Source organism: Amaranthus tricolor, chromosome 13 (genome assembly GCF_026212465.1).
Source record: "Amaranthus tricolor cultivar Red isolate AtriRed21 chromosome 13, ASM2621246v1, whole genome shotgun sequence".
Classification (NCBI taxonomy): Eukaryota; Viridiplantae; Streptophyta; class Magnoliopsida; order Caryophyllales; family Amaranthaceae; genus Amaranthus; species Amaranthus tricolor.
This window is the reverse complement of record NC_080059.1, coordinates 15,311,008-15,328,236: the sequence shown is the minus strand read 5'-3', so window position 1 is coordinate 15,328,236 and position 17,229 is coordinate 15,311,008. Positions and strand designations below refer to the sequence as shown.

At 32.1% G+C, this 17,229-nt stretch overlaps 1 protein-coding gene across 2 annotated transcripts; it reads left to right on the top strand.

The window, feature by feature from the left end:
• Positions 1-3,592: 3,592 nt before the first annotated feature.
• On the top strand, positions 3,593-15,684 carry LOC130797585 (vacuolar protein sorting 38). Of its 2 annotated transcripts, none has more exons than XM_057660221.1 (7): positions 3,593-3,713; positions 3,937-4,348; positions 10,458-10,664; positions 11,149-11,329; positions 12,327-12,484; positions 12,791-13,009; positions 13,655-14,899. In XM_057660221.1, exons 2-7 carry the CDS (start codon positions 4,187-4,189, stop codon positions 13,772-13,774), a joined length of 1,047 nt encoding a protein of 348 aa, XP_057516204.1. In that variant the 5' UTR covers positions 3,593-3,713; positions 3,937-4,186; the 3' UTR covers positions 13,775-14,899. The 2 variants fall into 2 exon arrangements, with proteins under 2 accessions (XP_057516204.1, XP_057516205.1); XM_057660222.1 differs by lacking the exon at positions 3,593-3,713 and adding an exon at positions 8,311-8,747 and having other exon boundaries at positions 4,217-4,348; positions 10,436-10,664; positions 13,655-15,684.
• The last annotated feature ends 1,545 nt before the right edge of the window (positions 15,685-17,229 follow it).

Genomic DNA, 17,229 nt, shown 5'->3' with positions numbered 1-17,229 from the left:
GAGCAATAAGCCATTATAAAATTGAAAATTCCATTACATTAATTTTGAGTTAAGAATGTTTATAAGAAATAAGTACTATTAGTAATTTTTCTTTCTAAAAGTACAAATGTCTAATATAAAGCATCTAAATTCTAAATTTTTAATAAACAAACTATATATCTCAAATTGCAGCAAGCCATGCTGCATAATTACAATATCCTCTCCTACCAGTTGAAATGACATCTAGATTAAGGTACCTTTTTGATCCAATTATGCGTGGTCAACACATGAAATTGTATTTGATACGAAGAAGAGGGATATTCCAAGAACTGGCACTTACAAATGAATGTTGAGAACTGGACTATCAGACTTCCTATTCACTCAATTCTACGCTTCTCCCTTTGAACTCCAAAGGGATTATCAGTTTCTATGGATGGGGTGATGTAGGTTCTTGAAGAACACTCAAGAACACGTACACCAATGAAGGGAAAAATGACCCTTAGTAACCCAATTGCACAGCAATTGAAAGGAAAAACACACTTAGTGAATTTTCTGATTTTTATTAACAAAACTTGTTTATTACAAGGCTAATGCCATCTATTTATAGACATATGGGACGAGGAAAATACAATGAGAAGCCTTATGATAGGTCCAACTAATAATAACGGTCATTACAAGACACGTGCGAAACATGTGCACATTAAAAAGACATGAAAAACAAGCTACAAAGTATTCTGAAATTCTGACAGGAAAGCTACTGAACAGGTGACCTTCCACCCATCTTTTCGTGCACTTACAAAGGTAGATGATGGCCACTAAGAGTCCTGGTAGCAAGATCCTAGTGTAGTGATTCCATTTCTACCCTTAATGTCCCCTAATATACTCAGGTCTGATCTAGCCAAGCCCTGCAAGGTCCCCTGGTCAGTGGGTTCGATCAGCAGCTGACGGTTCTGATCTGCGACTGGGTTTCCTTGTGCTTTTGTTCTAGGTGATTGTGTGCACTTCCAGCATCGTTCTTTGACCTTAATGGCTAGGCCCATGTATAGAGATGATGTCCCCATGATTGGTTAGGTCCAGATTTTCATGTTCAAGGCTTGGGCCATGCTGCAAGGTGGCCTGGTCATTAGTTTCTACGCTGTGCTGGTCTGCTGATGTTTTTTGTTTTTGTGTATGTTGTCTGCTGTTCTATAGTGCTATTTGTTGTGGAATGTGTTCTTGGTCCTTGCTTGTGTTGTTTATGTTCTTGATTGTGATGCTCATGATGGTTCTCATCTACATACATGTCTTCAAGGTCAGCTTGTATTGAACCATGTGCTGAAATGTGATTGAAAGATGCACATGACTTGGGAGATGCATGTGCATATGGTTGAACAACACACGTCCATTCTTCCACTTATTGCCAAGCTACCAAGATCTAAACCAATATGGTTCACTTTTGAAAAAAAATTACTTATGAACATCACAAATAATTGGAATTTAAATTGCACCTAGATTAAGAACATGTAATGATAGAAGCTTCGCGACAAAAAAACAAATATAAAGCAAAAAGGATTTTAGGAGGTGCACGTGTGTAACACGTACCCCACTTTTAGAATGGAAAACATATTACCATATGTTGTCATTGTATCTAAAAAAACACTTCAAAGATTAGTGTCACCAATTAATTTTAAGTTTACTTTAAAGTGTAATTGTTTGATGTTCCAATTTGTAGGTGTAGAAATCATTTCAGGTCATTTGCAGGGAGTGTTGTTGCTATTGGTCTACTGTTGGTCGTGTTGATATTTTGTTGGGGTCCGTTGATAGTTAGATTTATATCAAAATAGGTGAACTCAGTGCGTCTCGGGTCACTTTATATTGAATTAGGCCGAATATCTATCAGGTTGAATTTTAATTGGGGTCAATAACAAGTCGGACGTAAGTTGGATTCGGTTAACCTTATTTTCCAGTTAATATAAGGTAAGAGTTATTTTTGAGTAAGATGCATGACAATAATAGATACGATATAATCGATTTTATATAGGATCAAGTGCCAATATTAAATTGAATATAAGTTGATTATTACGAATCAATTCATCACAAATAAGTATCTGTTATTGTCATGAATTAATGAATTCATCACAAATACGATATAATCGAGTCAGATGTATGTTTATATCAATCGTTCTTGAGGGTCAGGTCAATTTTTTAGGGCATTGTTATATATCGCCACTTTTTTTATTTTATCGCCACCCCTTAATGAAATTACAAATTTGCCCCTAGACTTAAAATAACATTAATAATAATAATAAAAATAATAATAATAATAATAATAATAATAATAATAATAATAATAATAATAATAATAATAATAATAATAATAATAATATTTAAAAAATAAATAATAATAATAATAATAATAATAATAATAATAATAATAATAATAATAATAATAATTATTATTATTATTATTATTATTATTATAAAAATAATAATAATGATAATAAAAATAAAAAGAATATTTAAAAAAACAATAATAATAATAATAATAATAATAATAATAATAATAATAATAATAATAATAATAATAATAACAATAATAATAATAATAATAATAATAATAATAATAATAATAACAAAAATAAAAATAATATTTAAAATTATTTTTTTTTAAAAAAATTTAGTCGTGTGTGACTCGGCCGCGGCTCAGTCGCACAAATTGTGCGATTGAACCGCGGTAGAGTCGCGGGTTTTGTGCGATTGAGCCGCGGCCGAGTTACGCGCGACTAATTTTTTTTAAATTTTAAATATTATTATTATTATTATTATTATTATTATTATTATTATTATTATTATTATTGTTATTGTTATTGTTGTTATTATTATTATTTTTATTATTATTATTATTATTATTATTATTATTATTATTTTATTTTTTAAAAATTTTTTAATAATATTTTAAAAAAATTTTTTTTAAAAAAATAAAATAATAATAATAATAATAATAATAATAATAATAATAATAAGAATAATAATAATAATAATATTAATAATAATAATAATAATAAATTTAATATTTAAAAAAAAATTAAAAGGGGTGAGTCGCGGGTTTGAGTCGCACAAAATCCACGACTCACCCCTTTAAATTAATTTTTTTTTAAATATTATATTTATTATTATTATTATGATTATTATTATTATTATTATTATTATTATTATTATTATTATTGTTGTTATTATTATTATTATTATTGTTATTATTATTATTATTATTGTTATTATTATTAACAATAATAATAATTATTATTATATTAAAAATAATATTTAAAAAAATTTAAAAAAAATAAAATAATAATATTAATAATAATAATAATAAATTTAATATTTAAGAAAAAAATTAAAAGGGGTGAGTCGCGGGTTTGAGTCGCACGAAATCCGCGACTCACCCCTTTGAATTTTTTTAAATAATTTTCTTTTAAATATTAAATTTATTATTATTATTATTATTATTATAGTTTAGGGGCAAAGTCATAATTTTCTGAAGTCTGGATCGTGATTTTTTACCGCGCTCTTCCCCTAATCAGAATCTTCACTCGTCAGTGTCACTAATCAAATTACACACACATGATAAACGCACTCTCTTCTCCTTCTATTTCGTCAACTCAAAATTTTCAAAACTCTCTCTCTCTCTCTCTCTCTCTCTCTCTCTCTCTCTCCTTCCTTCCTTCCATGGCCAGGAAATGAACTACAATCTCCAGGTATACCATCTCTTGATTCCTAATTTAAATTATTTACTTTAATTCTTGAATATTCATAAATTTCTATCCCTTCATGTTGAAATTTTCACTTCCAATTTTAAATCGGTATCCCTGAACTTTATTTTTTATTCATACATAAAAATCAATTTAGGTTTGAAGTTTGATCATTGTTATCTTCTTGTAATGATTTTTCCTCTAATTATTGCAATTTTACTGTCTGCAGTGAAGGAATTTGGTACATCATAATCAATTCCAAGCTCTGGTTCTTGGCAAAATTGACGCAAACCCTAATTTTGATATGATCATATAGTAGCAATATTTGGAATAAGCAATGAAATTATCCATTTAATACCGAAAATTAAGAAAAACATTTCTTTTTGTAATGATTTCCCCCATAGAAGTTTCATCCTTTAGCACTAACAATAAACCTTTTAAGGACCCAATTTCCAATTTCCTATTCATTTTTGATTTTGATGGAACTTCGGAGCTCGACTACTAATGATCCGAATCTCAAAATCATTCAATGGGAAGATTATGAGCAAGAACTTGTTAGGCTTTTGAGTCTTTCTTCTGCCCTCCAACAAGCTCAAGAGAAAAATCTTGCTCTTCGGCATCGACTTGAAACCCTTAGTCAGGTATCTTCTTTAATATTTTCATTTTTGGGTATTGTTAATTTTCTGTCTTGGGTTAGTAAATTGAGATGTCTGTTTGATAGTTTGATATATCTAATTCCCTTTTTGGTTGCGATTTTTAATTTCTAATGCTAAGCTATTTCATAACTAAGCTTATGTTATGGAGCTGCTGATTGCCTTTCTGTAATTTAGAATTTTGTCATTCATGGTTGAACTATCGGATACAAAAAGGTTGTAGGATTTTGCACCAAGTTGGGGCCTGAAATAGGGGTTCTAGGGACGATCAGTGTTCAGCCTACTTGTCTTATCTATGATAACTACATTCCTCTTTTCGACACAGCAAGTCACACCCTGAAAATCACAAGATCTACCCTCCCAGAATCTGACTCTTGGTTCACGGCTGTATAGTTTGTGGATCAGATTGGCCTGGCTTCACTCACCAAGTCTTTCTTTTCCCCCTTACACAATCTAAGGGTTTTTGTAAAGTACCATTCTTGCAGGTCACACTAGGCTTACCTCTCTAGTTAATGTCATGTGCATCTTTCCTTGGGAAAAAAGTGTTATTCACAGGGTTTCTAGGTATGATATTCCTAGGGGTTCTCTAAGTTGTAGATGTGTTACTCTATTTCTTGTTTGCATATTTCTCTAAGGTCAATTGTAAGGTTAGGGATCAAAAGTAACTTCTTCCTTAAATCCTCCTAAGTCGTGCTACGAAATTTCCTACCCTCATCACCTCTGTCTCATTCCCATCACACAAGACTATCAGTTTATCCCATTCTTGTATGTAGTCTAAACAACCTTAGAACCTTGGGTAAGGGAACTCAGTTGGATATAGACTTACTGCTTATAGGTAGGTGGTACATACTTCCTCCTTAAGTGTTTTCTCAATTTTTCCTAAGTGTCTACCCTGGTCCGTTCCTCTCTTCTTTGTTTCTGAAACCCGTCCAACCACACTCCAAATAGTTTGGTTAGTTTGATCTTGGCTAATTTGTAAATCAAGGGGGTTTCTTTGAATCAAAAATACTTTTCCAAACTGGATTCCCATTCCAAATAATCCTCAAAATTGTGTGAGTAACCATCGAAGTCAGGGATTTCAATCTTTAAAGTTCCGTCTTCTAGATTTATGTTGGTTGACCATTAGGTTTATGTAGTTTGTGCAGCGTGCATCAGCAAGGTCTTGGGTCAACCTTTGTACCGCCTTTGCTAAAAACTCAAATCTCTCTTCCATGTTCATGTTTTTATATGAGTTAAGAATTAAGACAAACAGACAACAAATACTCGATAGATACAAAGACAACAATCAAGAATTGATTCTTTGTCATAGTTGTGCCCTTTGGAAATTTTAATTGTTACAGCAGTTTAATTCTTTTACCAAAATCAATTTCCTCAAAGGATTATTTGTGGAATATTGGAATTACATGTATATTTGGATTTCTTAGCTCATTGAGAAGAATGATAAAATTTTTTACCAGAATAACACACACACGTCTTACTATAGGTTTGGTTGTGAATTGTTCTTGTGTTATGTCACTTCTTCGAATATGTGCTCTGATACCAAGTTGCACCAAGTTGGACCTGAAATAGGATTCTAAGGATGATCAATCTTTAGCCTACTTGTCTTATGTATGATAACAACGTTTTTTTCTTTGATACATCAAGTCACACCCTCAAAATCACAAGATATACTCTCCAAGAATCTTATTCTTGGTGCCCGGTTAGATAGTTTGTAAATCAGATTGGCCTGGCTTCACTCACCAAGTCTTTCTTTTCCCTTTACACAATCTAAAGTTCACTCCCCTACTTGGATAGGTTTTTTGAACTCTAATCTTGCTTCACTCACTAAATTAGAAAGAACAAACGCAAGTGCTTCACTCTCACTTACAAGAAAGTTGCATACACGTTCTAAAATTGATCCCAATTTTATTTTACAAAACATAATCCGTTACAAGGGAGGGGCTCTATTTATAGCCTTTAACTTCTACTAATCTGGATAATTCTTATGAAACTAACAACTAGTTATCAAAATAAAACGCTTAATAGAATCCAGTTATTTATTTCACTTATTCAGTTATAGTTTGTTGCATAACTAACTGTTGGAATATGCTTTGATTCTTTAGGCCTGCACGTGACTTAATATGTCCTTTTAGTGATAGCCTCGTATCATTCTTCTTTTAGTTGTCTAGGGTTTGAATTTTAGCCAGCTGTATCTCTTAAAGCTCCTTTGCAGTACCATAACCTATGAGGCTTAACAACATTGTCCTAAGGCCTTGAATGTTTGGTCCATGCATTAAGTGGCCTTTAGTGGTGTGTTGGCTAGCTGCACCTTCTGGCTTGTAGCTTGTGCATCCATGTGCAAGCTTTTAGTCCCAAGCTTATCATTAGTTGGATCCTCAGTTTTGCTGGTGTTGACAAATTCATTACTTGAAGTTACATTGGTAGTCTAATCTCGCGTTGAGTCTTGTGTTGAATCAGTCACACATAGTTTAGGTTTACTAGTGCTTTAATTTTTCCTTTTATACTGGCATTAGTAAGAAACAGTCACATTTGCTAAAATAGTAGTATCAGCTTATGATAGACTTCACAAGATGCCCTATCATTATGGTGGGATAAGTAAGGTTCATAACATTTTTGACGCAGGAAATATTACCCCAAGCAAAGTCCATCATTGATTGCAATACGATAACTCTAGTAAACACATTGAGATTATCAGAGGACAATTAATTGAATAACATAGAATGAAATATACATAGAAGTTAGGAACTCGTGAACAACATATCCACCAATAGCAGAAAGTTAGGAACCTTTCTCAAAATGAGTTACATCTTGATGCGGTGTATCTCATTTACGATGTTAAAATCGGCCACATGCAATATGACCTTATCATAATGTAAAATCAAGGTCGCATCGCATCACATTGACCGCATTGCAAAAGTTTTAAAAATAAATGAACCAATATTTCCTGCGTCGTAAAGGTGTGAAAAAAAAATGTTTTTGGCCATATGAATGGATATGTTATGATTCTACCGATATTTAGACGTTATGATAACCCATCACTCCTGTTACCGAATTATCATTCTGTTACTACGATTGCAACCATTACCACATTTTTACATGATGGATTTTATGTCAATATATATTTTATAAACATTCTAACAAGAAACTGTCAAATGGAGATATGTCGATCCTTAAGTATATCTACAATAGAAGAGGGCGAAAGGATATGAGTCGACTCAGCAGAGGTGTGAAATAGTTGTCAAAAAAAAGAGAAAGTAATTAGTTAAGGCTGCTGTTAAATTTGTTATATGGAAATCCTAGTAGCTAAAATTTATTTAAGTTTGTTAGCTTTAATGTAGGTTTGTTTCATCCCTTAATGATGTGTATAAATAGCCGGGGGGAGGGTCTTTGAGGGTGTGCAAGGTGATCGACTGCATAGGGCCCCCTCTTTCTCCCGTATATGAAAAAGTTAATAAAAAAAAAGAAATATATTAAGTTTATCAATAAAATAAATATATTTACCATAAATAGGGTACAAAATAAAAGTTTTGCTCAGGGCCCCCAAATTTTTCAAGACGACTATGATAAATAGAGGGGTTAGGATGGGGCAAAAGGGAGAAGATAAAACTTAATAGAAGTATCATGAATTCGTTGTGTTGGGAAACTCAAATAGTCCAAAGATCTTGCTATATTTCAATTCAATAAAATCTTCAACTGTTCCATGTATATTGCTTCTTGGAAATTATTGAATTCACAAATAGTATTGTTCCAACCCTTTTATAACATTGGTATCAAAGCATTTCTGATCCATTGCTACTAGACTCGAACTAATGGAACTTGATTTGCAATTCATCAAAGAGTCCATTCTTGACTAGGTTTGTACCGTGACCCAGACTTTGGAAGAAAGAATGAATGACATGTTTACAATGTTTTTGAGCATCCAAGTTAAGATGATTGAAAATTTTCTGAAGGTTCAAGAAGAACTAAGTACGTCGGTTCAACAACTAAGTACAAAAATTAGGATGGCTGGCCGATCAACCTCAAGAGAGAGAAGATGACTGCATAAGTGAATCGTGGAGTAAAAATCCAACAAGAAATTGAAAGATCCGTTAATGGGAGGTATAACAATTATAGTGGAAGCCAAGAGTAAACAACAGGGCTTAGCTTAGAAGAAATGTTGTCAGTTCGAGCCGCAATCATAGATGAGCTACGACTGACTTTGTTAAAGGCCCAACAATGCATGAAAGACCTCGCTAATTCAAGGAGAAGGAATGTGTCCTACGAAATTGGGGACTGGGTAAATTTGAAGCTGCAACCATAGCAACAACAGTCCATTGCAAAAAGAACTTGCGAGAAGTTAGCTTCTAGATTTTATGGCCCCTTTCAAGTGGTGGAAAAGATTGATAAGGTACTCAATAGATTTAATTTGCCACCATCTAGTAGTGTGCATCCAGTCTTCCATGTATCCCAACTAAAAAAACCGCAAAGGTCATCTTTAATTTCAACCATTCTTCCCTCCCAACTCGATCATGACATGGAGATGGAGATGGAGAATGTTCATTAGGCAATCCTAGGGGTTAAGAAGAAAGGCCCACAATCACAACATATTGAGTAAGTGCTAAACAAATGGCAAGGACTTCCAGCAATTGAGGCTACCTAGGAAGACTACCAGATGATTCACACTTATTTTCTTTCTTTCTAGCTTGAGAACAAGGTGATTCTTTGGGAAGGGGGTAACATCACAAATGGGACAACGGGACATAAGCCGGCCCATAGTTACATGGAACGTGGAACGCAGCAACGTACCGCGAACGTTCGTTCCCAATCACCATGAAACGCGACCCAAATCGCTCAAAGTGAAGTCCGAAGTAAAAGACCTTTTTTAAAAAGTATTTTAGCCTTCATTTACAAATTAAAGAATAATGAAGGGAGGAAAAACGAGATGAAACCTAAAATGCCAAAAAATACACTTAAAAACAATTACTTAGAGCAAAAACATTATTTTGATTTAATTTTGTTTTTAAATACATTTTTTATACGTAATGTATCTCATACCCAATCGTTCCGTGAGTCAATTAAGGTTGCATTCCTTGTTTCCTTTCTTGTTCCCTGTTCCTAAACGAATATCGTTCCAAGTAACAATGAGCCAGCCCTTAAATATTCCTACAGCATAAAGGGCGAAAGGATAAGAAAGTAATTAGTTAAGGCTTGAGCAAGCAATCGGTTTGTTACAATTATGTGAAATCTGTTACTTGGGAATCCTAGTAGCTAAAAATTTAGGAAAGTTTGTTGGCCTTTATGCAAGTTTGTTTCATTCCTTAAATGATGTGTATGAATAAAAGAGTTAAGATGGGGGAAAGGGATAGGATAGAATTCAATAAAAGTAGCGTGAATTCGCTTGGAGTTGGGAAACTCGAATAGTCCAAAGATCTTGCTAACATCTCTTAATTGAATAAAATCTTTTATCATTCCCTGTATAGTGGTTCTTGGAAATTCTTGAATTCAGAAACAGTTGAATAATTTTCTGTACTGATTCAACCCTTTTATAACAGAAACTTTGCGTCCCTGAGAAGTCACATGCTTGGGACCCCATTGACAATAAATCAACTTAATCTAAATAAGTCCACCAAGGATTATACATTCGCTTCCAATATAATGATAGTTGCCTCCTGATGAAACTAAAGCTTGTTAACCCAATGCGCTAATGACATGGAAAGGCCAACTAATGCCATGACTAAATGTTGTTCCGTGATAGGCACACAATAACTAACTATAAACGAATCTTAAAGCGTTATTGAAGTTTGGACATTGATTTTTAAGTAGCCCAAACTTCACAATGGATAAGTGCGTAAAATGTCAATGGGCTGTGAGCCTGAATATGAATAGGACACAAACAGAAACAATAGAGTATACATTAATATGATGAAATTTTGTTGACTTGTCTATTTATTGTGGATACATATCTCAAATATAAATTAATTTTTTATAGGAAAAATAAGTATTCATTTATTTATTTAACATTCATGTAGTCATTAAACTGTCGATCTATCTTGATATTGGATATGTGGGACTTTAATATTCTTACCCGCTATTTAGCGGGCGTTTACATTGTTGCCAGGTAGAATCTGAGTCCTTGTGCAGAAAGAATGAACTTGATGAGATTTCTGAAAGAGTGCAAGATAGGAAGTTGGTTATGGAAAACATGATGATGCAGGCAAAGGTGGTAAAAGAACATGCTAACACAAAAGAAGAGCATTTAGCTGTTGAAATTAAGTCCCTACTCGTTTCAGGAACAACCCTTTCTGCTACACAAAAAAGCTTGCAGGTATGTCTTGCTCAGGTATCTATTATTTAGCCAACATCAATGGTTGCATTGACTTCCTCTATCAAGAAACGTGTTGCCAACCTCAGTATTTGCAAATACTTTCTAAGTTGAATTAGTTTGTGGAATACATAATATGTGAAATGGTAAGGAAAAGAAGATAATGGGTGTGAAATCTTAAAGTATTAGCAATGAAAGTTGAAGTGAAAATTATGAAACAATCTGCTTGATGATTCGTGATTGGATTTTTTTGTTCAAATTGGATGGAGTTTTAGTTCATCATAGTTCATAATGATCCAGAAACATCTTTGTTGATAAGTCTGCTTTCTTCTGACTCTCCCTTACGTCATCCTGGAGCCGCTTTAGCATTTTTGGGGAAATACAATGTTGTAATAGTTTTTGATGATATTGATATATTTGTATAAGTATATAGATAAAGCTTTTAACATCGAGATAGTCAATGCAGTTATTTACTCTGTTTCTGCAGGAATCTGGTCAACTACTTTTTGGAGAGAAGGGTCTTACTCGATTAAAGTGTCTGCAGAAGATGCTTAGACTGAGACAACAACATTTGATTTCTCAAGTTGCATACCTTTATCCTGTTAAGACCTTGATTGGTGCAACGCAGGAGCTTGAACTTGATGCCTTTCCAAGCGGTAGCAGATCAGGTGCTGGCGTGCTGCACTTTAGAGAAACATATACTTTTGTTTCCGTTGGTTTTTTGACCCGTTTCATGTTTTCAACTGAAAACTAAAAATATGCTGCTTACTCTGACCTTAAATTGCAAATAGTAGGACTTTTGGGAGGTTTGAAGTATCATTCATTTTTCAGATTTTGACATCTCTATCATATTGACACTCTGTTTTGAATCCTTAGTGAATGGTATGATTAAGGGTACAGTTGGATATTGAGAAGTTTCAAGGTACTAATTTTACAATGTATGTAATTTGAGACCAGCCTAAAATAGACGCATGGATTATTATTTAGGATACAATTGAGGGATTTCTTGTTTTTGTTTGCATGAAAGTTCTTCTGGCAGGGCAAGACTATGCACACCTAATAATAATACATGATTTTGAGATTATTTTACTCTGGTGAACCCAATATATGTTGAAGAGATAGTGGATAATATCAAGTTTAAGTGGTACTAGTTTATTATTGTATACATCAATTATCTTTACGTTGGTACTATGTACTTGTTGGCCGTATGTCATGCTTCCTTGTAGCAGCATGGTTGGGTTGGTTTTCATGCCGAGATCAAATATGGTTTAGCCTATTATAGGTCAATATTGGAGTTGCATTATTTTTTTTTCATTGTTGGTTAGTACTAGGGCCAACGAAGTCTATTCCTGATGATGTCTCATGTTGATTTGTTTTGGTACAAGTAGCTAATACTATATTTGTGCTTTTAAGGCTTTGGGGTTGTTGAAAGTGTATTTTGCTGAATATGGGCAGAGTTAATATATGCATATGTTTGTTCAACCTTTCTAAAAGAGCTAAGACCACTTGATAGAATTTGTTTATGATTCTTTCTATTTTCATTGTCATACTTCCCGTGCTAATTGCTACAGTACATTCTGATAGCTCATTTGTTGATACTGCAAATTTGCATTATGGGATTTAATTTTGCCCCAATTTGTTGATTTATTTATCCTTTCTATGCAGTGACATTTGATGGAACAATTGAGAACAAGTCAAGAAATAAAGGAGCCTTGACTATTCTTGGGCTGCAGTTGAATATGCTTCCTTTTACGCAAATAACTTTTTTCACTGATAAGAAGCAGGTTCAGAAGTCAACGACTGCCTTAGGATACATTGCCCATGTGTGTCCTCTCACTTCCCTTGAGTAAATAATTAGTATATGATGAATGATATGTTCATAGTCAGGATAAAGTACTACTACTGTAAGTTTGGCGTCTTAGGCTCTATTCCTCTTTGGCCATTATACATAAATTTTTATTCCTGGTTTGCTGTGGTCTTCCGATGGAATCTATTTGTCTTATGTACATCTTGTCTGCCATCGAATTCCATGAATACTACTGCCTGTTTTACTTCTCTGACCTGAAACAATAGTTACTATTATATGGTATAACTAGATGTTATTAACATGTTAAGTGGGCCCTGTGCAGGCTATCTCTCTCATAGCTTCGTATCTGCAAGTCCCTTTGCGATATCCTTTGCGATTAGGTGGTTCTCATTCATACATCAAAGACTTTGCACCATCTATTGATATGTCAGGATCCTCTGTGACTGCGCTTGCTTCTGCGAATAAGTCTTTGGAGTTTCCTCTTTTTTTAGATGGGCAAGATGCTACAAGAGCAGCATATGCTATATTTCTATTGAACAAGGTTTGTTTCTCTATTCATTTATCATTATATCATAAAACGTGGATTTTTTTCCGGAAAATTTCTAGTTATAATAAATTTGAATGTGTGTTGCTGCATTGGTTCAACTCCTGCTCTAGGACCATAGTGGATTGCACTATTAATGTTTCTTGTTGGTGATAATAGTTGGTGTAGCTAGACAGAATTGTTTTATGAGTTCTTTCTTATTCTTTTTCTACCCCCAGCTTTTTGATGGTTTTTGGACTGATGCAGAAGAATTTCCATTAGCATTCCCAGTTTATAACAAGGATTCCCATTATCCCATCGGGGTTCTAATAGATCGACTGTGTGACCCAATTATCTATCACCTGTTATCCATAAATATCCTCTTTCACGTCCATCTAGTGCTACCCTATAAACAATTTCACATTTAACACTTTGTTTGGATTGAATGAATTGGAGAAGGAGAGGAATTTGAAGGGAAAATTGTCCCCTATTATTCCTAAACAAACAAAAGATACTCTCCCTTCCTTACTTTCCTTCTCTTTCCTCCTAAATTATTGTCCAAACATATATCCATGTGATCTTTGGCTAGTCTCCACTTCTTTCCAAATCCCTATATTTTCAACTCTTCAATTGCTAATTTTGCTTCTGATTTTGGTACAACAGGACATAGAACAACTCCTGAATTTTGTGGGGATGAATAGCTTAGGCCCTCGGCATGTACTGGCAAATCTGAAGGAGCTCTTTAGAACCATTCTCTCGCCTGATTTTATAACATACGAATGATATATCTTAACTCCTTGTAAGCTAAGTATAGTTTTTGTAAATGGTTTTATATCTGATTCTCACTGTGGGTGCACTTTCTTTTTTACTTGAGCACCTTATTAAAACTTGAAGCAATGACACCGAGACGTGCATTCTTTGGGAAGTGAGAATACGATGAAGGTTGGTGATGCCAGATATGCGTGCCGACAGTTACATAGCTGCATTCTTTTTTTCTTCTTTTCTCTGTAGGTTAGTTTCTTAGTTCTCTTTCTGTGTTAATTCTGTATGCCACTGAGATTTTCCGAGGAAAGATTGAAGAAGATGGAGTGGTTGAAGGAAAAATACCAAAATTGTGTTAATATAGATTGTAGATTAATTTGCTTCTTCTGATCCAAGTTCTGGCAACCTGACTCTTACGAAAAGGGTCAAGCTCTTTATTTGCTTAAAGAGTTTGGCTTTTTGTTTTTAGTATAAGGGAAGTAGAGGGTAAGTGACGGTGATACTCGAATCTAAAAGATATAAAATATACATTTATTTGTATTGAGCAGATATGCGAATTTAAATTTGAAAAAATTACCGTGAAATACAAATGTTTATTAATATCTCTATAATAATACTAACTTTTAATTAATTATAAATAATATTAACTTAGGGGAAGTTTCCTAGAATAATAATAATATTTTTTAGTAGATTATTTGACAAAAAAACAAAGGTAAATTAATAAATGTTGGTATTATTTTAAGAAAATACACTTTTAATTTAGTATTATTCATCGTTAATTAAAAGTGAGTATTATAGGATAATTAGCAAAAATTTGTATTATTCACAGTAATTTTTCTTTAAATTTGTAACATTATGTCTAAACCGTAACTGAGATAAAATTATTCCAGAGCATTCTATACGCCAAAATATACTGGTTTGAGAGTGACTTTGATGCAACCGTTTAAGTACTTAGTGGTTTTATGATATGACATTATTTATTTTCATAATGAACTTAAATAATTTATAAATAACCTTAAAAATGATGAATGAAATTATCTTAAGAGTTTTTTTATAGTTGATTTATTAGTTTCTTTATTACGTGCAAATTCTTTTTGAATAGATCTTGTTTTGTCATTTCCTGACTTAAATAATTTACAGAAGGATGAACTTAAATCTTAAAAATCTAATTTTATTGGTATTTCTATGTGTCTTTTTGGTTAAATGGTTTTTTTCTACAATGCTTAGTTGGATTTTAATCATCCATTTGAAATTACTCTTGATATTACTATATATAAATAATAACATAATTAGACCTATTCGAAATGGTTGATATCATAAATAAAATTTGAAAAATAAAACTAATAATTTTATTAACTTATAAACTAATTGGTCTTCACAAATATTATAAATAATCAAATACTTTTAGTAAAGTATTTTTGGGACGAACTGTAACCATGTGACGACGATGATAAAACTAATAAAAAAAATTATGACTGACATTTTTTTATCATAAGTAAATATATATTACAAGATATAAAAACAAGTAGAAATAAAACCAATACATTTGAATCGGTATTTTTGTTATTGCTACTTTTATAGAAGATTCCAATAAAAGGCTACAACTCTTATTTAAACATAATCAATTATGTCATTTGAAAAACAGCTGATTTTGGACGGGATCGTCTCAATATGAGACAGATAGCCTAATCAGCCTAATTATTAATTTTTCTCAATATGCGCTCTATACTTGATCTATTTAAGGTCATAATTAATACCTTTAAGGTTAATATTGAATCTTTTATAAGTTATAATTAATCATAATTAATCACCTTAAGGTCTGAATTGATCATTTTTAGATCAAAATTGAAAATCTTTATAACAAAAAAAGCCTTGAACTCTTGGTCATTTCCAAGAGCATTCATTTCATCAATTGGCAAACATAATTCGAAATTAAAACTTCCTCTACCTTCACATCTAGGGTAAGCAAACATTACGCCTACCACTTTATTGCCAAGTCCATTATGAACAGAAACTGTTAAGGAAATAACAATATCACTATTATTGATCGATGATTAAATAATACAAGTACTCTTATGTAACTATGTTCCATTAAAACCATCATGTATGCATTGAATATGAGTACTTGTATTGTGCAATGGTTTATTACTATTATTGATATATTGATCATTCATTTGTTGTATAAAATTCAACCATAAAATGATAGAATAATACATTTTATTAAACTTCGTTCTAAAATTGTGAAAATTGAACTATATTTAGGTAAAAATTGATCAGTTTAACGTCAAAATTGATCACTTATAGGTCCAAATTGAAGTTTTTTATTTTAATTGATATGTTTAAATTTTACTTTACGTTGAATAGATACCTATAAGGTCAAAATTGATAAACGTCCAAAAATAGAAAAAACACGGAAAATCATGTGATGGTGTTATACACAATAATTAGGCTGAACCAAATTGACGGTTTCATTTCGTCCAAGTTTTTGTGTTTGAAATATGCACTTATCAATTACTTGCAATAAACATTCATCTGGTTTTCTATACTGTAGAAGAATCTAAATCATCTTGAATTATAACAATATTCAAACCATTTTATTTATAAAAATCATAATTATTAGAATCTCGATTTTGATCTACGATTCTACGATCCTACGATCTAAAAATAAAAGACTCATCATGTGGTAGAATCATGCAATCCTACTTTGCTCAAAAATTTAGGTGGTAGGATTATAACACGATTTTACGATTTTACAATTTCAGCAATTCGATCTTAATAAGAGTAATTTAAATCGTAAAACATTTTCATACAATCCAGATTTCACTTATTATGAATAAATATATTTAAAATACCTCCTCTAATTCAGTACTAATGTCCTATTTGCTTTATACACTCTATTCAATACATTTATTCAATCTTTAATAACTCTAATTGTGCATAATTAAAAATTATGGAAAGTTGATATGAATAGTTCTTGCATTGAGACAAATCAAACAAGATCTTAATTGACTATGTTTTAACTTATAGATTGATGATAAAATACAAATTAAGAGTAAGGGATACATAGTGTATGAAAAGCAAATGGGACATTACTAGTGAATTGGAGGGAGTAATTATGTCAATATCACTATAAAATTCATTTTTTCTTGATTTGCAGTTTAAAAATGATTATTAAAAGTAATTAATTTTCAAAACTTAAAAGATAAAGTGAAATAATTTTAAAAAAATATAATTGATAATCGGTAACCCAAAGCACATTACTGCAAATTTGTAGGATCGCGGAATCATACGATCTAATTTTACCGATTTCGATCCTACCCCCTAAACAATAGGTAAAATCTCAATCCTAATAACCTTGATAAAAATAGTAACTTTGCGGTATATAATAAATTTCAAATCAATAATTTATCTAGTAAGTATAATCATTAAACTATGAATCATTAGTCAATAAATATAAAAACAAAACAAAAAGAATC

Coding starts and splice junctions, on each gene's coding strand:
- LOC130797585 (XM_057660221.1), top strand. CDS start 4,187: ATGGAACTTCGGAGCTCGACTACTAATGATCCGAATCTCAAAATCATT. Junction 10,665..11,148: donor CTACACAAAAAAGCTTGCAG/GTATGTCTTGCT, acceptor CTGTTTCTGCAG/GAATCTGGTCAACTACTTTT. Junction 12,485..12,790: donor CCTTAGGATACATTGCCCAT/GTGTGTCCTCTC, acceptor GGCCCTGTGCAG/GCTATCTCTCTCATAGCTTC.